At 36.1% G+C, this 25,196-nt stretch overlaps 1 protein-coding gene across 7 annotated transcripts in view; it reads right to left on the bottom strand.

Annotated features, from left to right (window-relative positions):
* Positions 1 to 1,377: 1,377 nt before the first annotated feature.
* The window catches only part of ATAD2B (ATPase family AAA domain containing 2B), a 162,595-nt gene continuing 138,776 nt past the window's right edge, over positions 1,378 to 25,196 (bottom strand). For 3 of the 7 annotated variants that reach the window (XM_044772008.2, XM_014866423.3, XM_014866425.3), the window contains 6 exons: positions 17,226 to 17,348; positions 14,238 to 14,375; positions 10,043 to 10,726; positions 7,357 to 7,484; positions 6,894 to 7,022; positions 1,378 to 4,819 (listed from right to left, as the gene is read on the bottom strand). In XM_044772008.2, coding sequence (XP_044627943.1) covers positions 4,778 to 4,819; positions 6,894 to 7,022; positions 7,357 to 7,484; positions 10,043 to 10,726; positions 14,238 to 14,375; positions 17,226 to 17,348 — 1,244 coding nt within the window. In that variant the 3' untranslated portion in view covers positions 1,378 to 4,777. Of the gene's footprint in view, positions 4,820 to 6,893; positions 7,023 to 7,356; positions 7,485 to 9,976; positions 10,727 to 14,237; positions 14,376 to 17,225; positions 17,349 to 25,196 lie in introns of those variants that run through there. The other 4 variants (XM_070512532.1, XM_070512533.1, XR_011504147.1 and 1 more) reach the window with 3 other exon arrangements.

The following is a 25,196-nucleotide window of genomic DNA, read 5'->3' as shown; positions in this document are numbered from 1 at the left end:
GCCCAGCCCTGAAAGATGTGCAAGATTTCAACAAGCGAAGATAAAGATATTCCAGGGTGAGAGGTATGAATAAAGTGATATGATGTAATACAAAGGGTCACAAGAAACTAAGAAAAAGTTTTGGGACTAGACTCCAGAAAATCCAGATAAAGGCAAAGGACAAATAAAATGCCAACTCTCTCTGAAGCCCTCCCTCATGTTCCCCATTCCTAAACAGAATTAATTGGCTCCCTTCTTAGAACTCTGAACAACTGTGTTCCTTCCGTTACAGCCCTTATCCCACTGAATCATTACTACTGGTATATGCACCAATCTCCCCTAGGAGACTATAACCTACTTAAAGACAGAGAATACGTCATCTGGGTATCACATATGCCTAGCATAGTGCCTATGATGAAACAGACATATGATTGTGTGGGTAAGAGAGGGAATTTATATTTTAAAAAATAGCCAGTAGGTAACTCTGCAGGTACTGGGGCACGGGGATAACATGAAGTAGATATTTAAAGGTTAGGCTCTTGCTTTACTGTAGTTTTGAGTCCAATGGAGAGTAAAACTGGATAAATATATCTAACTTGAGCTCCAGAGTGCTAAAAACTTGATTGAGACTCAAATGCAATTATAAACTCCTTATCTAAACATTCACATAAATTTTTTTAAGTCGGTTTCCCAGGGTTTACATTACCAGTCTTTTGATATATACAAACAATCAAAAGTAAAAATTATACAATCTATAAAATCACGAAAAACAAAAACAAAGTCTTACTCAAATCTAATCATTTCCTTTTTACTGTGGTTCAAAAAGCAAAAACAAAACAAGAAAATTAAGGATTTATACTGAGGAAGATTAGTATACTCATCTCGGGACATGAAAAGGTATCTCACGGCGGACAGCAGAAAAATGGGCAATCTAAAGCCAAGAACATTCTATTCACTTGAAGCAACAAGCCCTTCAAAATTCTAGTATGAACTCTCTCTCCATATTTAAATTCTATGTGCTGTTTCAAGCATACTGACGACTACCTGATCAAAGAGAAGACACTATGAAATAAGTGAACCATACTACCTGATCATCTACTGTACGCAGCACAGTGTTCCAATTGTAAGTAATCCATTTGCTCCAACACAACATATTTTAGACAATCTTCAAATGGAATTAAAACCAGAATTTCTCAACAGAAAAACTTTTAGCTAAAAAGTACTGAAAGTACTGAGGGCTACTAAAATCTAAGAGAATCATATAACAAGATATTTGGGGTTGCTTAATAAACATCAATATGCCCTACCTGCAAAATAGATAAATTCAGCTAGAAAAGTAGCATTGCAATTGCAGCCAACAGTAATCATAATTAAGCTAAAGAAAGACATGTTTTTCTTGTCATCTTTATTCAAGTATTTCACAGCAGTTATATTACAAATTACAGTAAATGTCCAAAATTCCAGAATTCAAAAATTAAATAATTTACTTCAAACTAATGTAAAATGAAGTCAAATGCAAAACATCAACTTAACACAATTCTAAATTAAACTACAAACCCAAAATAGACCATAGTTGATGAAGTCTACTTAATCTACAAGTAGACATACATGACTGAAACCAAAAAAGGGCTCCCAAAGCCTAAATAACCAAATGTACAAAATACAAAAGATGCAAATACAAGCCCAAATTCAAGCTCACAACATGATTACAAATAATAATTATAATAACAATGGTATTCAGCTACGGGACCTGACACTGAAGATACCTACTGAATAGCACCATAGCTGAACCAACTTAATCAAAAAATGGGAAGATAAGATATTACCACCCCAACTCCCTAAAAATAAAATCCAGTAAACCTACAAATACATTGGCATATGAGAAAAATCAAGTCATGAAAGGACATAAAACAAAGCAAAAAAATTAATCACAGGTGAGATTCAAGCTCAAAAACACAATTAACTCCACAGCCATCAGTTTCAACCTTAGTGCAGTTCCATCCTCCTCAAAAAGCTCCCATGGTCCCCACAGTTGAGCATTAACTACTGTTGGGCTGTGCTGTGATACCTATTTTACTGATCTGAGAGCAATGTTTTACACAGGAGCTTATCATTTATAATGCTCACAATAGGAAATAAGAACAGAGGTCAATTTGTACATATTTTTGCCAATGCTATACAGCAAAAATTAAGAACTTACAGAAAGGTAAACAAAATTGAGTCCACTTGGATAATTTCACAAGCTGCTTTAAATTATAGAACCATCAGATATCTGAAAAATAAGCAAAACTGGTATAGTGTGTTTCTCTTTGGGGGGAAAGGAGGCCGGAGGAGTTGGTACAATTTTCAGCTCATTTTTCTCCCCTTAGCATTAGATTGGCTTTCTCTTTAAGACCTAAACTGTTCAAAGTGGCAGTTCCTATCATACTGAGGTTGCATCTTATTTCTCCATCTGTATCAAGGTTAAAATTAAAAAACTTGATCTTTTGGAAGCATTTTAATGCTGAACATAAATAAAATTCCCTTGTCAAACTCACTGATGGCTAAAATCTTAATTAACTTGTACAAATTTAGTAACCTACTAAGAACATGTGCGTTTTTTTTTTCCTTTCACAAGTGCTGCTGTTACTTGAACAGAATGCTTCTGAATTAGAGTAACTGGAATAAATATTTAAAAAAAAATAGTGCAGCAAGAACCTGAGACTTGCAAAAAACCCTTTTACCAGAAACTTGCTACAAAAAATCTGCTACATCTTATTTCATCAAATCTTTAAATTCTGTAACAATTTCCATCAAAATACAAAATGCTAATGTATTAGACAGTAAAATAGTCTGAACTGGTATGATGGTAATAAATACTAAAGAAAGCATGAAAATCCTCCCAATAATCAAATTAGAGGTTTCAAATAACCTCCCCCTTAAAATGGTTCATCGTTAATCGCACTTGCCCACCTTAAAAATACAGTGTGTCTACACGGGTAGCATCTTGAATTATATGACTGACTATTATGAAAACTTCATAGATTAGGTATAAAGAAAACAAGTGGCATTTAAAAAAAATTAAGCTAGAATTAGAAGGCGTAAATTGTTAATGTAAATGAAAGAAGCACTTAGGATTACTGCAGTAGCCTACGGCCAAGGTGTGCTTTCCGCGCTGGCATCCAGCACACTACAACAGCTAGAGACGAGGGGACAAGTACCTTAGCTTCAGCATGTAAACGGTGGCGAAGTGATTACAGGACTCTGTAAACACTGTTGGTAACTAAAATACAAAAAGCTGAGGTAGCTCAATATCTCTGCAGTAGTCCAAGATCATCTGCTCTAATTAAATCCAAACTACATGTGTTGCATATATTGGAAAGACACACCTGCAGCTAACGGCTATAATGAATAAAGATATCAAGCCAACTTGTCAAAATTTTCTACTTTTTTTGTTTAAAAATCATCTGATAAAAAAATGTCACTGCACTCCCTTTGCCTCTTTGCAACTGCCTAGACTGTGTCTTCAAATTTGTAGAAAGTTATTGTAAAACTAGTAACCCATAATTAATTGTAGATAAGTACAACTCACAGAAACCACTCAACAAGATCCAAAATGAGTTCCAATCAAAATGAATAGTTGCGAAAGTAACCTTAGGGTAAGGGATTTAAACATTAATACTGTTATTCAAGGACCATACCAGAGCTCACTTGCAACTATGCATATAGAAAATGAATTTTATGGAGCTTCTGATTTCTCTCTTTTCTGTCCATTTGGCAAGTCCTGGCTTTAAAACAAAACAGTAACAATTTACTATACATGAAAATCATTCTTCTCTGGGAACTCAAACATGAATAACTATTAAATTGCCACCGAGAAAAGAAAAGAATGCTGCTATCTATTTATTTTCTGGTCATCATTGTCAGCAATACCGAAAAGTGTGTGCATTTATTTGGTGGCCTTTGTACCATTATTTGTTGTTGTTGTTTTACTACATGTTCCTTAAACAGAAACAGACCATACAGGAAAACTTACCATTTTAGTAAATTATGTGGCTTAATGAGTGTCTTGACTGAGTTCTGAAAACAAGATAGGCATTTTACACCAAAACACTGGTTGCCTCCTAATGAAACAGAGTATCAAAACTTTTTTCAAGGTCGTGACCAGAGAAAACATTCTAATTCATTTGCTACAAACAAGCCCATCCTTTTGTTTAGCCTTATCTTTCTCAAATGAATAAAAAGGCACATTAAAGGCAGTTCTAAAGAGCCTAATCTAATTTTATCCAGTTTCTTCAGTTTCCCACCAGAATACACCATAGCCAACTCTAAAACAGATTTCAGTACATTACCCAGAGGGAAAAAACCAAAAACAAATATGAAAAAAGGGGTAGAAAAGGAGACAAAAAAAATAACAGGTTGTCCACTTAGTTTAAACAATTCAACACAGTTAGAACTGCCCCATCCAGTTTCCTTGTGTTTGCTGGTCTGCTCCCTAAGAGAGAAGTCTCCAAAAGAGAGTGCACGAAAAGGAGCAGAAGTGAGAGCAGTGTCTGTAGCACCAAAATCTCCAATCTGTGGGGTTGTATTTTTTATTTGCGGAAAATACAACATGTTTCTGAAGTTCTGTTTGGTTCTTGTAGGCTGGTTGGTTTCAGGTACCTGAGACAATAGCACCAAATTCAACAGAGAGAAATGAGTGAGAGAGCACTTTACACGGAGGCTCTGCACATAATTGGTGCAATTTGAAATTGAATGGCTCAGAAGACTGCTCTGTCAGGAGCAGATTGGAGAGGATAAACCACTCATCTTGAAAAGTTCATAGGAATGTCTCAAACATATGAACTGTTCTTTCCATTTCCTGTAAGGGGGAAAAAGGTGCATATTATCTATTAAAGGAAAGACGAAAGTATTATGGGAAAATTCATGTTAAATTAACTTTTTAGAGAAAGAATTTTACATACAAGTTAAGCTTTAAACATTTTTCTGATTACAATAACATAGCTACTCTGTAAGAATACCTGGCAAAGACACTTGCAAATGCCTCCTATTTTATATTTAGGCTAATGAGGATGATGCTAGTAACACTCAATGAGTATTTATTATCCCAGATATTGTGCTAAGAAACTTAGGTATATAAATAATTTATCTGCTAACAAATAGCAGAGTCAGGATTTGAACAGCCTCACTCCAAAGCCTGGGCCCTTCCTTAGTCATTATATTCAACTAACTCCCACAGCAAAATGAATGTATTCAGTACAGCAAAACTTGCACCAAATGTAGAATGCACCCTGTTCCCACTGCATTCACTCCAATTAGAGCTGAAAGAAAAAAGAAAGAAGAAAAGAAAAAGCCAAGAATAGCTGCCATCACCACCACCACCAGGAATGCTGCTCACTGGTGATTCTGGCACAGATCCCTTGCCTCCCTAAATGAGTCCCATACTGAAATATGTTTCACTGCTGAAGAGTATTCAATCCATTCAAGCTAACCAAATGTCAACCATCTGAACAAACAAGTTCTAGAATTAAAAAACAAGAACTCTACCCCACACATTCATTCAGATGGGCAAATGTCAAATACGTCTCACACATTTCATTTTCCTTTCCCCCTTTAAACACCTCCGAAGAAATTATATTCTACATCTCTGTAGAACTAATAGGCAACACTAACATATCATCTGGTCAAAACGTGCTTATATATGATCAATCAAAATCACCCCTGCTAAATGCCTCATCATACATTACTGAGTAGGAAAAAAGTCAGGTTATGAAACAGGAGACACAATATGATCCCAATTTTTAAATATATACTCACATACTTACATGTTACATACATCTAGACATTTTAAAGGATAGAAGACATTCCAAAAGATTAACACTGACTAGTTTCCTCTAGATGGTGAGATATGGATGACATTTTTATTTTCTCATTTGTGCTTTCTTGTTATTTCTATATATTGTATAATGACAGTATGGATTCATAAAAATGTGATTACAAAATAACTTTTAAATGCTATTTTGCTTTGATTCAAGTCCAATATTCCTTAACACACAGGAAAAAATCACATCCTTTACAAATAAATCTTTAATATACTAGAAATGCTCCTTGAGAGCAGAGACTTTGTCTTACTTTTTGCATCCCAAACACGTAGCACAGTATCTGAAATGGTAGCTACTCAATAAATATTTAATAACTAGCCCCCCAGATAAGCAAACTGACAGGCAAACGAGCAGAGGGAATCTTATGAAGTCACGCAGCCATTTAGTGGGTGGATAAGAGATTACATTTGCTCAGATGACCTCAAAAAGCAGAAGTGTGGCTCAATGATGTAAATTATATGAACAGAGATATAAGCTCATATTTATAAGGAAGAATTTTCTTATGGCCCAAAGTTGTCTAGGAAGGGAGTGGTTCAACTCTAAAGTGTCTAAGCAAAAAGACAACCACTCCTTCATGTGGCTATTTTACAGGACTAGATCTGAGGACTTAAGTTCTCTTCCAACCAATAGCAAGGTGGCAAACAGGTCTCATTGCTCATGCCAATTCCTTTTAATCAGCAGTGGCTGCGTAGGGAGCAGTGGTAAGAACTGTGAGGCCATTCAGCAAGCCCAAGTGATATGCTTAGTCAGTGATGTCAGCAGTAAGAAGGAAGGGGAAAATTGTGACATGTTATTCTCTGTATTCACCAACCCAGAATCATGAATTTCTGTACTTTGATAAACAAAGAATCCCAGATTACGTGTGTCCTGAGGCAAAATGGTACAGAGAGGCTTTATTCTTCAAACTGTAACTCTTAATGATTCTTCTAATCTTAAATCTTCAAAACGTTCTTCGGTTACTTAATAAAAGATAGAGACTAAAAGTTTCTTTTTCTCTTTTCTTTGGGACTAAAGTATATAGTTGTTTATTCTACAGATGAACTAAGCACTTACCTCTACAAGTTGTGATTTGTCATAATCTTTACGATGACGATAGATGCACTGACTAAGAAGAGAATATAATCTCTCAAGCTGATCAACTGCCAGATTGTTGCTTTTATCTACCAACAAATCAAGCAATTTCTAAGAAAAATCAGAAGAAAAGAGAGTAAGTTTGATTTCATTGTTCAAACTGAATCAGTTGTATTCAAACAGCTAGGCAACAGATACCATGGGCTATAGCGTAACAGTGATACCTGAGTTTAGAAGATTCCAGAGTTTAATTTATTACCAAGAGCATTCTCATATTTCTAAACCCCTCAAAACATACATAACTCTTATTTACTAGAATCTCTAAAGCACTTATATTCCTAGGTTAAAGCAAGAGATTATCAAAACTAGTTTTATTCAACTGCCTACAAACATATTCAAATCTCTTTCCATTCATTTAAAACTGACTGGGAATAGCTAAATTTACCTTCAATCTCTCACGATCGACTACGAGAGGTGGCACAGGCTCAGATGGCTCTTCTGGAACCAGTTCCAGGCTTGTTGTTTTTGTCTGCTCTAAGATTAACTTACGATACTTCTTTACTTTAGACGCACCTACAATTGAGGGGAAAAAAATGCACTGCAGCAAGTAAAAGTTTAGAAAAATCAGGCTTAAACAACTACAAGTTCTTTTACCCACCACCAATCCTTTTTAGAATAAGGATAATCTTTAAATGATAAATAATTTTTTTGGTAAGAATAAGTAACCCAAATTAAAGAGAACTAAACCACAACTATGAAAGCCAAGTCATACTAGAATATGTATCATCTAATAAACATATCCACTAAAAGGAAGATAAATGCAATCTTCACCTCTAAGCGCTAACTTAACAGCCTTCACTCTCTTTATGATAGCCATCATTTTAAAATTTGGAGCTTTCAATATTGGAAGAAGGGAAGCAACCTAGAAAAGCAGATACCAACACAAAGTGAGGCCAACCTGTGTACATATTTGCCTTCCAATGTAAAACATTTTCCTCAGCGTTGCCTGAAATTTCTCATTTTTCCTGTTACACTGCCTAGAATGCTATTAGAAATCAATCTGGGTTCTAACATTTTTTTCTTAAAAATATAAACCCATTAAAAGTGTAATAGAACTAGTGATCTTTCCTACCTTAGAATGAATTAGCATAATCTAATTACTTTCCTCTCAACATCATGCTGAGACCAGACACACTGAAAAAACAGAAATTTTGAGGTGGCTGAGCATGACTTGACAGCAGCAGGCACTTTGAGGAGTGCCCCGGGCAGGCAGACCATCAAGCCTATGCCCCCCTAGGTAGGAGCACTCTAAGAGGAGGCCGCCGGGAAGGAACACAAAGACAAACTCGGATGGCTACAGAACTTTATACAGGATCTGGCTCATGTCAGGGACACTAAGGAGAACCTACCTCCTCCCTCCTGCATTAGTCCTCATATTCTCAAGTCTTTAAACAATTTTTTTCTCATCAATGCCTGCTACATAGACAAATAGTAAAAGAACCCAAATGTTGCCTTCAAAAACATACACCATGACATATCAGAGAAATTTTATATTTCAGTCAGCCTTTACAGTGAAAGCCTTTATTTATAATTCAATTAACATATGCTAGGAGTTTTGTTAAGACCATACGATCCTCATTACCACATCCATGGACTTCTAGGGGCCTGAGAACTTGGATTAGGAACCACTGCACTTAGTAACACTGCCCTGACAGTTACAAGTGAAAACTTCAGGCAAAGCTTTTACACAACAAACATCTTTAAAGCTTTTAGATCACCAATTGAACATATTATTAACTTAAACCCTTTCTGTAAGCTTACTAGAATATCATAGTAAAATAGCATTAAAAAAGACTCCTCCCCCTGCATCCATTCTGCCTCACAACACAGATCTCCCCCTTTTTCCCACTCTGTCCCACTCATTACCTAACCCTGGCTTCAACACATTTTTTAAGTTCTGTCTATATGATAACACAGAATAAATACTGCTCTCAAAACTACTAAATACTGAAGAAAAAAAATTCTCTACAGGTGGCATCTAAGAACAGTACCTCTCTCTTTATTCATTAAAAGAATTCTAAGACTTTGAATAATACCTTCCTACTTCCTACTTCTGCTAGAGGGCTCAAAAAACTGGCAGCAGAAAACTTTTGCCACCTAGCCCAAACCCCAGGCTAAAGCTATATACAGCACACAATTTCGAGAGCATGAAAAAATTTCAAGATAGCCTAGTATAAGGAAGGAAATGTATACTGAACAGGGTAGATCTCTAACTCACTCCATCTCACTATGGGCTAAAAAACATGATAAACAAAGCGGAGCTAGAAACCCTCAACCCTGTCTTCTTGCTTCTCTGAAGACAATCACATAGCCAGCCACAGGAAGTCAGGAGCCGGCGGAGCTCTGATTCTGTGAGAGTGACGTACATTTGACAGTGAGGGTTCTGCTGCTTTTCTCCACCACTGGGCTTACAAAGCAATGGAGCATCTTAGACTACACATCCCTTAGATTCAACTAACAGTGACTGCCTGGAATGAATACACCTCAGTATGTGCCAGGTACCAAGGGAGACGATTGATAGACATGACTTATTTCATCCTTGCAGTGATACCATTCTCAAATTTAATTTAGAGGATGAAAAACGGAGTTGGAGAACGTAAGTAACTAGTTCAAAGTCACATGATTATAACGAACAGAAGGGGTAATTTAATGTGGATCTACATGACTCTCATATACCATACTGCTATAGTATCCAAATCTTCTCAGCCATGCCAATCCCCACCCCACCCCACCCCAATAATTCTTCTGTTAGAATTCCATCTTCTTAACACCTGTGGATGTACTCAGCTTTTAGTCATAAATCCATTAGGACAGGGATGATAATCAGGTGGGAGGCAGAAGAGTAAGCAGCCAGGAAAGAAATGCATTCTGGACCATAAATCCTCTGAAACTTTCACCAAAATTTAGTACATATGTGTATACTTTCCTAGGGAAAGGGATGAAAACTTTAACAGATTCTCAAAGGGGTACCATTATTTATCAACTATTCCTACTGGGGTCCAGACAAAATATGCAATTAATTAACTCTGGAGTTTGAACTTTCAGAAGATTTTTTAAAATATTAGCTCTACCTTCTTTATCCAGTTCTGCATCTTTCGCCTCCACATCGGGGCCAGGTTCTAACTTCTCATTATTGCTACATTCCAGCGTCTCTAGTTTCTCAGGATCATCTCCATGATTTTCATTCGAAGTTTCTGGTTTCTCTTTTGACTGGTCCTCCAGAAGAATCTTTTGTTCAGAACTACATTTATCTCCACTACCACAGAAAGAAACTACTTCAGCTTTACCATTCTGACACTCCAGAACTGGTATTCCTTCAAAACTGTCAGTGGAAGCCTCACCATTTAGACAGCTTCCTTTAAGGAAAGGCTCTTTCCTAGATGTCTGTTGTGGATTTAAGGAACTGCTGCTGTTGATGAGTAGAGACTCATTTGAACTTTCCTCTTCAGTGGATGCAAAGCTCTCTTTTGCGCCTGCTCCATGGTTAAGCCTCTGCCCCTGGTCCATGTCCATGATGTCACACGATGATTCATCATTGGTCATAGACAAGTCTCCAGTTTCTTCTCCATTTTCTTCATGGCAGTCAGTGCTTACCTCAAACTCTCCATTCTCTAGCAATTTCCTGTCCTCTGTATGGTTCTCATAGTCTGCAAATTTGGTGTCCTCTTCATCTTTTTTTAAATTATTGACTTTCCTTTTCTTAATAATTCCTTTACCCCACTGTGATCGCCGCCTCGATTTTCTCCGAACTCGAACTATTTTACAAGGAAGGAAAAAAGATATGTAGAACTTGGAGTGCAGTACTTGTTTTACAAATGTTTACTAAATAAGATCCAAAAGAAAGTACACCCATACCAGTGTAACATACAAACAAAAACCACTTGGCTCCTGACATCCATACTGATTAATCCTCACAACCTACAGGTGGAATGGATGTGAAGTCAGGGATGAACTCTGAAGAACGACATTTTTTAAAAATTTATTTCCTGTATGAGCTTACTCAGCATTAATTTTTTCTATTACCACAGGTTCTACTTCATAGCTGTTCCTAATTCCTAACATCCAGGGGCCAAGCATATAATATTTAGGGAATGACCACATTATCAGGCTGCCTGGAAGGTTTGGGATGACAGCCCTAGATTGCCTACCAGGAAGGTGAGTGCTTTGCCACCAAGATCACCCAAAAGTGCCTAAACCATGAAAAGAAAGGCGTGATCCAGTATACCAAGAATCCCCACAAAGTAATCTCCACTGCCTCCCCTTCCAGAAGAAGCAGTAACCCGCAGTAACACAGGAAGTGTGGTCACGGACAGAAGCCCTATGAAGGTTACATGGACAATTTGGTTAGCCCACTGTTAACTTCCTTTACCGCAAACAGTTCACCTAGCAGGACCGATTTACTGCAAAGTTGTTATTTGAAAATATGTAGAAAAATTAAGCCCTCTGCTATCAAGGTGATAATGACAACATTAACAAAACATTTAAAATAAATATTTGGTCAGTTATGTGAAAAGGGAGACCTACAAAAGTTGTAAGGACAATCTTCTTAGATGCTGGAAACTATCATGAGCTTTCTGAGTAGACAGCTGGTACTTCCAGGTAATGATGGACCCAGGAATCTTTAATTTCTTATACAAGTACCAAAGGTAGTTGGTTATGAAAATCTACCCATTTTCATACCCACCCCCTGTCCTTTAATAAGCAAAAAGTTTTGTTTTGCAATTTGGGACACTTGCATAAAGAAATTTAAATACAAAAGTTACTAAAGCAAATGAGTTAAGCTAGAGATCTATCATTTCTGGTATCTAACACCAAATTCTAAATATTAGTTTGTTGAAAGGCATTGGAGTAAAAGAAATTCATTTTTTCCAAGGATATAAAAGTAATGTCAGACAATTTTTAAAAAGACAACATATATTTTTAATATGTCAAAGTTGAAAAGCTTCCTGACTAAAGACATTTTAAAAAGAAAATACAAATATGAGATCACTAAGTGCAGACTGTTTGACCCACAGCTTAAAACTGCATCTCAAAGACAAAGAGAAGGGAATACAGTCTTATGACAACTCTTGTTTCTTATATTCCACTGCTTCATATGAACTTGTGATCTATCAACAACAAGGTACAGTGTGTTTATATACTTTTTCATCCTTTCATCTTTAATCCTTATGGAGTCTCTGTAAAGATACAAAGGTATTCACAAGAAATGGAAAACTTTTGTTATAAATATTACTCTTCTAAGAATAAATCTACTAAATGTTTCTAAAATTGTTTCCAAAATTCAAGTTATTTAGTCACTTGGCTCAAAATGTATTTTGCCCTCAAAACTGTAATATCATTAGAATCATTTCTCCATTCCTTTTTCCCCTGTAATTTCAATTTTTACAATTTACAGTTACAGAGTAACTGGAGAAAAAAATTTCTGTATTAGTCTACTGTTAAAAGCTGGCTAAAGTGATGGACATTTATAAGCATTCCATTGACTATATGAAAAACTAATCCAGTCCACATTAAAAATGAAAACAAAAAATTCAGTTTGCTCTTTCTCTAAAAGGTGGGGCTGTTAGCTTTTGACTACCTGACAAGTCACTCCTGACATTGTAACCTCACTTATTCGCCAATCATGTAACCAAAAATACAAGAGGTTCCCTTTTTCTTTTCCTCTCTAAGCCATGAAACTTGAGAGCAAGAAGAACCTGAACTCTGCTCAATCAAGGGCAAGCTCAATTATTTGATATGTAGCACACTAAGCAAAGGCTAGGAGCCCTAGTGAAGCAAGTTTACTTCTAATACCTTCATCCTGGCTAAGAATAGAGAAAATGTTCTCATTTCAGAGGAGGTCAAACCAGAGATATTCCCCTCACCCCTTATATAATTATTTCTAAGGGTTAGTATAATTTTGGTAAAATAAGAGAAATTGATCATATAAGCTCCACCAGAATAGGGATTTTTGTTTTCGTCCCTGCTGTATCTCCACAGCCCCTGGCCCCTGGCACGTAATGGAGTATATATTTATGGAACTAATCTTTAATAAACCACTTCCTTCTTCAGGGGTGCTTTGTCTGAAAAGCCCATTTAGAGGCACAATCTTTAGAGCCAATTTTTATAGCATCTCTGAGCTTGTTTCCAAAACTAAGACCTTAGGAAAACAACTCTCCCTTAGGGGCATTTAGATTTATGATTTAAGTCAGACAATGTAAAACAGACAAACGATGAGTCACATATGCCATCTACTGGTAAGAGAAAACAAAATTCACATTTGTAGATTAAAGTAACATTTTAATATTTAAAGGAACTTAAACCACCTAAAGCCAATATTCAATGTGTTTTAGTTAGTAAATATTTGTATCAGGTGCAGAGTATGTAAAGGCTTTCAAGGTTTACATTAGAATACTGTGTTACATAATCCAGGTCACGATCCGAGGTGCAACTAGGCCAAATAGCTTTAATCAGTTTCACGGAACTAAATGCACCATTAAGTCCTTCAAATTTTCTCACATATGAATGCCACTTATCACAAAGAGGACAAGCAAAAAACAATGACTATGGTTCATTCATTCAAATTCAATGTCATTGGTGAAAGAACATATTATGGCCAGCTTTACTGACAGAGCAGTATTATCACCTTTATACCAGAAGAGCAGCATATATCTTGCAAAGATGGCTATCTTCAGTGAAACACAGGAACTGTACTACGAAGATGCTACGTTTATTAACATTTGTCTTTTAGAAATTTTATAGATCACCATGAATGAGAAAAAATGAAGAAAATCTAGAACACTGAATTTTCCCTCTCTAAATACATCTCACTTAAACAAAACTAGATAAAGAAGGCTATACAGATTTTTCAAACTGAGCACAAAATATTCTGTCAGAAAAATCAAGTTCCTACTGTCAAATCAGCCACTCTGTTAAGCCGGAGTTTCCATTTCCTACCATAAAGACAACATCCTGCATACAGAAGGGTTGGGGTGGGAGGCAGGGGTGGATAAAGTCTATTGGCTCCATGTATCTATCCAAAAACCAAAGTTTAAAACTGAAAATATTCAAACTTAGTTCAATTATAACAGCAAGTACTGAATGGGGATAGAAAAGAGCAAATAAAGTTTAAAGAAATACATTTCTGATTCAGCATCTTACCCCACAAGCTCTTCACCTCTGAAAACAGAGGAGATTAAAAGAGCTGTTTTGTGTACCCAATTCCTAACAAATCTGCATCATTCTCAGTTGTTCCCACTACTGGATAATAGGATCTCAAATACTCACACGCACATTTATTTGTAGAGTTGTGCCAGACATCCATTGGATTTCTTTGTTTGTGCCGAAATCCCTCTTCAACTCTAGTTTCTGTCTTTCGAGCTCCAGTACCATGAAGATTTATTTGTTCTGCTGTTACCGATAAGCCTGCAAGCAGAAGATAAGTAATACCTACTTAAATATTCCCAGCTACATAAACCAACAAGGTTTAAAAAAAAAAGTGTGAAATACAGAACTGAGTTTTAAAGTCATTAATCATACTTGGACAGTTTGTAATTTGGATGTAAATAGTATCTTTTGTTTTAAGTTGGGAAAGAAACTAGATATAAAACCATAAAAATAAAATAACTCAGCAGGCCATGCTTACACTTAATCCTCAAAGAGGCTCTATGTTTACTCATTTTAATTTGCAAAGGGACACATTTCACATTTTTATGACTGTGGGACAATAAGATTATACACTGTCTAAAAGTCATGATTTCTGCCATCTTAGAATGTACAAGATTTTATTGGGCCACTAAATCCCATTCACATGAACTGTTTCCATTTGATATTAGCTGCCTGTCACACCACACTGCAGTACGTTTGGTATTCCTGCAATGATCTTTGTAAGAGTAACCATTCCATTTCAATCTTCTTCACTAGATTTCTTTCTTCTACGTGGTCCCTAAATGTTGATGTTTCCCAGGGTTGTCTTAGGAATCCCTTTTTTTCTCACTTTAATGTACACCTTCCACTATGAGCTTCTACTGCCATAATAATTCTCAATTCTACACCTTTAGCCCAAACATCCCTGGAGCTTCTGACTCATATATCCAACTGCCTCTTTGATATCTCTAACTGGATATCCTAAAGATAGGTCAAATTAAAGATAAGTAGTTTATCTTTTCCCACAAAAAATCTGTTCATCCTTAAATATTCCCTATCTCTACTGGTGGAATCAGCAACTGCTAAATCATTAAATCAATAATGTGGTAGCCAACTTCGACTCTTCCTTTCTTTCACAAATTCCTCCACCCCTGTAGTCACATCTCTCTTATATTAATCCTATCTCCATTCCCATTTCATTAATGGAAACTCTGGACTACTCCGACAGCTCTTTTCCCCCCTACATCTTTACTGAGGTACAATTTATATAACATAAAAATCACTCATTTTAAGCATATGATTAAATGATTTTCAGTAAATTTACAGAGCTGTGCAATCACCACAGCAATCCAATTTTAGGTAACTATCCCAGGCAACCACTAATCTACTTTTTGTCTCTGTAAACTTGCCTTTTGTGAGCAGTTAATATAAATGGAATTGTGCAATATGTGGTCTTTCGTGACTGGATTCTTTCATTTGGCATGTTTCTGAAGTTCATCCACATTGTACCATGATCAGTACCTTGTTTCTTTTTATAGCTGAGCAGTATGCCATTGGACGATAGACCCTGTTAGGCTTACCCATTCACCAGTTAACGGACATGTGGGTTGTTTTCAGTTCAGTTGTCTAGTTGTTGTGAATAATGCTGCTACGAACATTCATGTACAAGTCTTTATATGGGTATGTGTTTTCATTTTTCGTGGGTAGATTCCTTGGAGGAAAATCACTGGGTCGTATGGTAAATGTTATGTTTAAATTTTTGAAACTTCCAAACTGGCTCCCAATAGTCTTTTAACTGTTCTCTCATTTTCCTATTCTGCCACATTGAAACTTCGTTATTTCCTGCTGCCAAAGCACTTTACCAATTCATCCCACTGCTGAAAATACTTCAGTGACTCCTACTGACTATGGCAATGGTTCTTAAACTTTAGTGTACATAAAAACCACTTGAAGAGACTGTTAAAGTGCAGATTTCCTGGCCTTACTACTCTCAGAGAATCTAATTCACCGGGTCTAAGCTGATGTGGGTAACAGGCACACACATCCTGAAAACCAGTGACTTACAGGATAAGCCTTAGCATGGCATCGATTCATTCAAATATTTATAGAAAACCTGTTGTATACTAAACACAGTTCTAAGGACTGCAGCAGAGCTATAAACAAGACATTCACAGCACTTACATTCTAAATAAGGAAGAGAGAGACACCAAAAAACACAAAATGCCAACTGCTATGGTGACCAGAGCCTGTATTAGATTAGGGGGCCAGGGAAGGCCTCTCTAACGAAGTAGAAGAAAAGCTTCTTCATAATTTCAATGTCCTGGACCCAGCTTACCTCTTGAGCTCTATTTCCCACTATTCTGCATATCTTTAGCAACACCCGTTTGCAGTTTTTCCAATATACCACATTGTTTCACATTTCTGTGCCTTTATACATGCTATTGTTTGCTGTGGTGCTTACAAATATCTCCTCCTCCTCTGTCACTGCCTCCTCCCCGTACTCCACTGGAGACAACACTCCTATATTCATTCCCCAAACTCTGATCACAATGCTGGGTTCACTAGCAGGAGGTCTCTGTGCTCTAAACAAGCTTCAACCAGTGCATATATCACACTACTGGATTTATTTTACATTTCCCTCTCTCTCCTACTAAAGTGTGAGTTCCTCAAGGACAGGATATATTGAACGTACCACATTTGCTAATTCTGTGTTTATATTAAGAAAATCGCACATAAACTTCAACAGGGAAAAAAAAAAACCAGTATTCCTAAAAACTTTTAAAAAGTACCAGTATTGGATGTAAACTGAAGTAAACCCTCTTCAGATATGAAAGCCTATTTAAATCTTATAAGAGTAGGAATCATTAATTAACAAAGATATACTAACGCAAAAGAAATTTCACTACGAAGCACTTTATTTCTATAATTTGCACTGCCGCAATAAAACTTTCACAGAAAGTTTTAAAATGTCTTTTTGAGAATTTACATGACACATACTAGTATCAGAAATCAAGTAAGGCTGTGCCTCAAAATACATTCTTTCATAATACCAGCAACCCTAAAGCAACACCATTCAGTAACATTCAATGCCTCTTGGTCTTCACTAGCCAGTTCATTTCTATAACTTACCTCTTTTTATTCTTGCTTCTTTAATTTCTTCACAGAGTTTATTAAATTCTGGATCCAATTCAGCTGCAATGATGGCATGTGCAGTATCCTTCAGAGTACAAGCCCGGTGCCTAATTATTTTATCTGTCAAAAGGTTGGTATACAATTATTATACATACAAATGAAATAACATGAACAAAGGGCATCTTAAAGAGAGAAGTAAAATAATACATTTAAATAAAACCGCAATAGCATTTTTAGGTGAGAAACAAGTGCATTTAAATGATCAGTAAAAAATAAGTATAATAAGCTACTTAAGTTGATAATTCTGAGAACTGTACTTTTAGAATGTCAAAGTACTAAGCTACGTACCAAATCATTACCGCAAAGATATGACTTTTATATTTTTGAAAACAAAAATGTATGATTTTCAATAAAAATTTTTTAAAGATTTAGAGGATATTCACTATATGCCTAGCACCAGACTTGCCAGAGACAGATACTGAGAATTGAGAAACTCTTACATAATTTCCTCCACAAGTGAAAAGAGGTCAAAACTGTGGTGAAGAATATAATATATCCTAAGTAAAAGTGACCTATTAAAAACTATGACAGAAACAGACAAATGCAGCAAAACACTCTAAGCTAAAGAATGCAAGATGGTATATAAATTCTAGGTAGATCCAGGAGGGAAGTGCAGACTCCCTAGGAAACTACACCTGAAATTGGTACTAAAAGCAGAGTTTCTGCTTTACATGGATCCAGAAGTCCTTATTCATAAATACCACAATGTAAACAGTGACCCCTAGAGCTGTGCAACTCTGAGATATTCAGAGCCAGGTAAATATATCAAAGTCACTTATTTTGTAACAGTATCAAGAACTACAACCCAAAGTCTCAAAATAATACCTGCTTTTTCATCTCTAGTAAAGGCAAAAAGTATAAAGATATATTTTATTTTATTTATAATTTTTCTTATTAGAAAGTCATAACAGTTCACTGTGGAAATCTTACAAAAACAAACATGCAGCACCACTGGTATATTTCCTTCCAATATATTTTCTCTTAACATTCATTCAATCAATACTGATTGTCAACTGTACCAGGAGCTGAGCCAGGAGATGGCTACAGCGCAGTGAACAAAATACACGTCTCCACTTTCAAGAAGCTTTTTGGACTACTATAGGAAAGAGATATTAACCAAATGATCTTTCATACACACGTTTAATACCTCTCCCACCCACTCCCTACCCCCAAAAACCTATGAATAACAGCTTGATGAAAACCTACAGGGTAATGGTGTGGGTGCCAATTTAGATTGGGCAAGTCAGGAAAGGCCTCTCTGAAGAAGTGGCATTTAAACTAAGACATGAAGCATGAATTGGAGTAGCCACTGAAAGAGTAGGGAAAGACCAATGCAGGTTCAGAAAATACCATGTGAGAAAGTTCTGGAGTAAAAAGATCTTGGAGATTTCGAGAAACTGAAAGGTACCCTGTGTGGTTAGAACACAATAAGCAATAGGCAAACGGGAATCTGATTGTATTTAAAGAATTTTAGATTTTATCCTAAGAGCAATGAAAAGTCGCTGAAAAGATTTGAGCAAGGAAGTAACAAGATTTAAATGAACATCTTTATAAAAGATCACTTCTGGCCATTATCTGGAGATTGGATTGAGGTGGTCAAAAATAAAACCAGGGAGCATAATCAGAAGGCTCTTTTTTTCAATGAGAGAGGATAGCAAATTGAACCAGGGTAATGGTATGGCAGTGAAGGAAGATTACAGGAGTGACATGTGTTCTATATGACACAACTTGGTCATGAAGCAGGGGATGAGATAAGCATCAAGGATAATTCCCTAGCGTCTTGCATGAAAAGTAGGGGGATGGAAGCACCACTCATAAAGATGCAAAAAACTAGAGAATAAATAGAAAAGGAGGAAAAGAAGTTAGATGTCAGTGCTGGTTTAGAGTTTGATATGCCTAAAAGATATCCAAACAGAGATATCATGTAGAGAAAGGAATACAGGTCTCAACAATTTATGACCAAAAACCACGACTGCATAATCTGAATTTATTATTTAACATACTGCACTTCCCTAAGTATTTTTTTAAAAAACTGATTACAATATAACAGACATGCAATAAACTGCACATATTTAAAGTATACATTTTGATACTTTTCACATAAGTACACATCCATATCAGCTTCACTATAATCAAGATAATAAATATATCCACTGGCACCAAGTTTCCTGGTATCCCTCCCTTCACCCTTTCCTACAACCCTCTGTTCTCAGGCAACTACAGATCTGCTTTCTGTTACTATACATTAGATCATATTTTCTACAGTTATCTAGTTATATATAGAAGCATATATTCTATATAAACAACATAGTATATATATAATTCTAATATATTTGTAAATATATATATATATACACACACACATAAATGGGACTATAAAGAAGGTATTTTTTTTTGTCTGGATTCTTTCACTCAGTATAACTGAGATTCATACCTATTGTTGCATGTCTTGACACTTCATTCCTTTCTATTGCTGAGTAGTATTCCACTATTCAGTATAATACAATTTGTTTATCCATTCACATGTTGATCGACATTAGAGGTAGTTCTGAGTTTTGGGTATTATAGACAATGTCATTATAAATATTCAAGAACAAGTCTTTGTACGGACATATGCTTTCATTTCCCTTGTGTTAATACTTAAGAGTGGGATGGCTAAGTCATACAAGAGGTGTATATTTAACATTCTAAGAAACTTCCAAGCTGTTTTCCAAAGTTACACCATTTCATACGCCTACCAGCATCATAGTTCTAGTTCTCCACATTCTTTCATCATTTGGTATGGTCAGTCTCTTTAATTTTAGACATTTTAATAGGTGTTTAGTGGTATCTTATTGTGGTTTTAATTTGCATTTCATTAAAGATAACAAGGATGAGTATATTTTCGTGTGCTGATGTGCCCCCTGTATATGATTTTTGGTGAAGTGTCTTTAAATCTTTTCCCTATTTTTAAATTTGGGTCATTTTCTTATTATTAAATTTTGAGAGTTCTTTTAATATTCTGGATACAAGACAGCTTTTATATTTAAGCTGTATTATCTACTTTGAGTTTTTTGTATATAGATAAAGGTAATTTTTTTGCATACTGATATCCATTTGTTCCAGCACTGTTTGTTGAAAAGACTATACTTTCTCTACTGAACTAACTTTGTACCTTTGTCAAAAAGCAATTGACTCTACATATGTGGGTGGATTTCAGGACTCTATCCTGCTCGATTGCTTATTTTTCAGTCTTTATGCCAATATTACACTGTCTAGGTTGCTGTAACTTTGTGTCTTGAGATAAGGTGGTATTAAGTCTTCCAACTCTGTTTTTACTTTTCAAAGCTGTTTTCACTATTCCAGGGCCTTGCCATTTTCGTATGAATTTCAGAATCACCTTGTCACTTTCTATAAAATGCCTGCCAGGATTTGGATTGGGATGGTATATTGAATTTATGGTTCAATTTGGGAGAAAGGACATCTTCACAATATTGAGTCTTTCAATGCATAAATACAACATATCTCTCCAATTTATTCAGGTCCTCTTTAATATTTTTTAGCAATGATTTGTAGTTTTCAATGTACAGGTCTGGTTTATCTTTTGTCAGATTTATATATATTTCATGTTTTTGCAGGTTACTTTAAATAGTAATTTTTTATTTCAATTTCCTATTGTTTGCTGCTAGTATATACAAATAGAACTTAATTTTGTATATTGATCTTGTATCCTGCAACCTCACTAAACTCACTTATTAGTTCTAATAGAGTCTTTGAAAGTTCCACAGGATTTTCTACATAGACATCATGTTGTCTACAAATAAAGACAGTTTTACTTCTTCCTTCCCAAACTGGATGCCTTTTATTTCTTTTTCTTACCTTATTGCACAGACTGGAACCTTCAGTATAATGTTGGGTAGAAGTGGTAAAAGTGGACATCTTTGCCATGTTCTTGATCTTAAGGGGAAGTGTTTAGTCTTCCATCATTAAGTATGATGTGAAGTCTAAGCTTTTTGCAGATGTCCTTTAATCAGAGCAAGGATGGTACTTTCTACTCCTAGTTTGCTTACACTTTGTAATTAGAAGTGGATATTGGATTTATCAAATGCTTTTCTGCAATGATTGAGATAATCATATGCTTTTTCTTTCTTAGTCTGTTAAGACAGTAAATGACGTTGGTTTTCAAAATTTTAAACCAATCTTGTAATTCCTGCAATAAATTCCACTTTGTGAAAATTTTGTTTATGTTCATGAGGGACGTTGGCCTGTAGTTTGTTTGGTCTTTTTTTCCCTTGTAGTATCTTTTTCCAGTACCAATATCAGAGTAATGTTGTCCTTACAGAATAAGTTGGGAAGAATTCTCTCCCCTTCAATTTTCTGAAAGAATTTGTGTAGAATTGCTATTATTTCTTCTTTAAATGTTCAGTAAAATTAACCAGTGAAGTCTTCTGAGCCTGATGTTTTCTTAATGGGAAGGTTTTTAACTACAAACTCATTTTATTTAATAAATAAAAGCATTATCTATTCACAATATCCATTTCTTCATGAGCTTATTTTGCCTCTTTCAAAGAATTTGTCTAATTTACCTAAGCTGTCAAATATATTGGCATAAAGCTGTTCATAATGTTCCCGTATTGTTTTCTGCGTATCTGTATAATATGTAGTAAGGTCATATCCTTCATTCCTGTTATTGGTAATTTGTGATTTCTCATTATCCTGATCAGTTCTACTAGAGGTTTACCAACTACTGATCTTCTAAAAGAACCAGCCTCTGGATTCACTGGTTTTCTCAATTTTTTTCTGCTTTCTATTCCATTAATTTCTGCACAGATCTTTATTATTTCCTTTCTTCTAATTACTTTGGATTTCATTTGTTCTTCATTTCCTAGTTTCTCAAGTTGGGAGCTGAATTCATTGATTTGAGACCTTTCTTGTTTTCTTTTTTTAAAGATTTTATTTTTCCTTTTTCTCCCCAAAGCCCCCCGGTACATAGTTGCATATTGTTAGTTGTGGGTCCTTCTAGTTGTGGCATGTGGGACGCTGCCTCAGCGTGACCTGATGAGCGGTGCCATGTCTGCGCCCAGGATCCAAACTGGCAAAACCCTGGGCCGCCAAAGCAGAGCACACAAACTTAACCACTTTGCCATTGGGCAAGCCCCACTTTCTTGTTTTCTAATTTAAGTATTTAGTGCTAAAATTTCCCCATAAGTACTGTGTTAGCTGCATCCATAAATTTTGATGTTATTCAATTCAAAAACTTTTACACTTGTCTTTTGATTTCTTCCTTGATCCAAAGGTTATTTAGAAGTGTGATATTTAGTTGCCAAATATTTTTTTCCACATAACCTTTAGTTATTGATTTCTAATTTAATTCTATTTTCATCAAAGAACATACTTGGTATGACTTGAATCCTGATATACTTAAGGAAACTTGTTCTATGACCAGAACATAGTCTATCTTGGTAAACATTCCAGTGCACTCGAAAAGGTAGTGTATATCTGCTGTCATTGGGAAAAGTGTTCTATAAGTATGATCTACTCAAGTTGGTGGATAGGGCTGTTCAGTGTTGTTACTGATTTTCTGTGTACTAGTTCTATCTAGTTTTAAGAGAGGGGTATTGAAATCTCTGAGCTTTATAATTATAAATTTCTCTATTTCTCCATGCAGTTCTATCAGTTTCTGGTTCACAAATTTTGAAGCTCTGTTATCAGAGGCATAAATGTTTAGAATTGTATGTCTACTTGATGCTTATGAAATAACCCTCTTTATCTCAGGTAACATTCTTTGGTCTGAAATCTACTTTGAGAGAGTGACATCAGCATCATGGTGGCGTGAGCTATTCCCTTAGACTCTCCCTGCTAAGATACAACAAAAATGACATTCATATATCAACAGAGGACATTCACACAACACAAAAGATGTCTGAGGGATCCACACATCCATACATCTGAAGGTGGAGGTGCTGGACCCCTGGAGGAAGTGAAAGGAAGTAAGGGGATCTCCACTTCCTCCCTCAATGGCAGCAACCCAAGGTGTGGGACCAGGCGCAACTCTGAGAGGAGAGCGGGGAGGGGTGGCCTTCAACAGGGATCACCTTCACTCTCCAAATTCCCTCACAGCCCGTGGGAAAGCCCCACAGAGAGGTGACTAAGCTACTGTGGTGGTGTCTTCATCAAGCCAGCACCCCAGGAGAGCAGATAGCGAAGTAAAGTGAGAATGCCTCCGGGATTGTACAGGCAAAAGAAAACACCCCTCCTCCTGCGCTACACTGTAGCTCAGCTGGTCAGCCAGAGTGCCTGTGCATACAATAGAAAAGTAGCAGCTGTGAGTGAGTGAGGAGGGAACATGGCAGGCTCAGAATACACAGCTCTTGACACTCCAGACATTGGCAGCAGGTGGAAGCTGTGATCAGATACTATCACTATGCAGAGGTACAAATCCAAGCCATCAAACAGTATGAAAAACTATACTGATACCCCAGACAAGAAGGAAAATGACAAGCACCCAGAAATCAACCCTGAAGGCACAGAAATTTATAATCTAAATTACAGAAAATCCAAAAAAGCGATCATAAAAAAGCTCAATGAGTTACAAGTGAATACAGCTAGACAGTTCAATGAAATCAGGAACTTCTTGACAAAACAGATGAACTATAAATAAAAACCAATCAGAAAACAAACTAGGATCAAAACAAAGAGACAACCCAACAATTGGGAGAAAATATTTGCAAACCACAAATCTGACAAGGGGTTAATCTCCATAATATATAAGGAACTCATACAACTGAACAATAAAAAAACAAACAGCCTGATCAAAGAATGGGCAGGGGATATGAACAGCTATTTTTCCAAAGAAGATATACAGATGGCCAATAAACACATGAAAAGATGTTCAACATCACTACTCATCAGGGAAATGCAAATCAAAACTACACTAAGATACCACCTTACGCCTGTTAAAATGGCTATAATCACTAAGACTAAAAATAACAAATGTTGGAGAGGGTGTGGAGAGAAGGGAATCCTCATACACTGCTGGTGGGAATGCACTATGGAAAACAGTATGGAGATTCCTCAAAACTAAAAATAGAACTACCATATGACCCAGCTATCCCACTACTGGGTATCTACCCAAACAACTAATGTACAACTGAAATCTCACATTGATGTAAACTACTATGAACTCAATAAGAAACAAACAAAAAAAAATCAGAAATGTTGGATAGGCAAAACACAACAGGTGAAATAAAGAAAAATCTAGACTCCCTGAATAACAGAGCTGATATTATGGAGGAGAGAATCAGCACTCTGGAGGACAGAAATACAGAAGTGCTGCAGATGGAGGAGGAGAGAGAACTAGGACTAAAAGGATATGAAGAAATTCTCCAAGAAATATCCAACTCAATTAGGAAATGTAACATAAGGGTTACAGGTACTCCAGAGAGAGAAGAGAAGAAGAATGGAGCAGAAAGCTTGTTCAAAGAAACAATAGCTGAGAACTTCCCAAACCTAGGGAAGGAGCTGGAAATACCAGTGAAAGAAGCTAACAGATCTCCTAATTATATCAATGTAAAAAGATCTTCTCCAAGGCATATAGTAGAAAAGCTGGTGAAAGTCAATGATAAAGAAAAAATATTAAGGGCAGCAAGGCAGAAGAAAATAACTTACAAAGGAACCCCTATCATGCTTTCAGCAGACTTCTCAGCAGAAACCTTACAGGTTGGGAGAGAATGGAATGATATATTCAAAATTCTGAAAGACAAAAACTTTCAGCCAAGAATACTCTATCCAGGGAAAATATCCTTCAGATATGATGGAGAAATAAAAAACTTTCCCAGATAAACAAAAGCTAAGGGAGTTCATCACCACAAGACCCTTCCCACAAGAAATGCTCAACGCAGCCCTCATACATGAAGAAAAAAGAAACGG

Source organism: Equus asinus, chromosome 6, assembly GCF_041296235.1.
Source record: "Equus asinus isolate D_3611 breed Donkey chromosome 6, EquAss-T2T_v2, whole genome shotgun sequence".
In the NCBI taxonomy this organism is placed as follows: domain Eukaryota; kingdom Metazoa; phylum Chordata; class Mammalia; order Perissodactyla; family Equidae; genus Equus; species Equus asinus.
The sequence above is the reverse complement of the archived record's forward strand: the minus strand, read 5'-3'. Positions and strand labels throughout refer to the sequence as shown.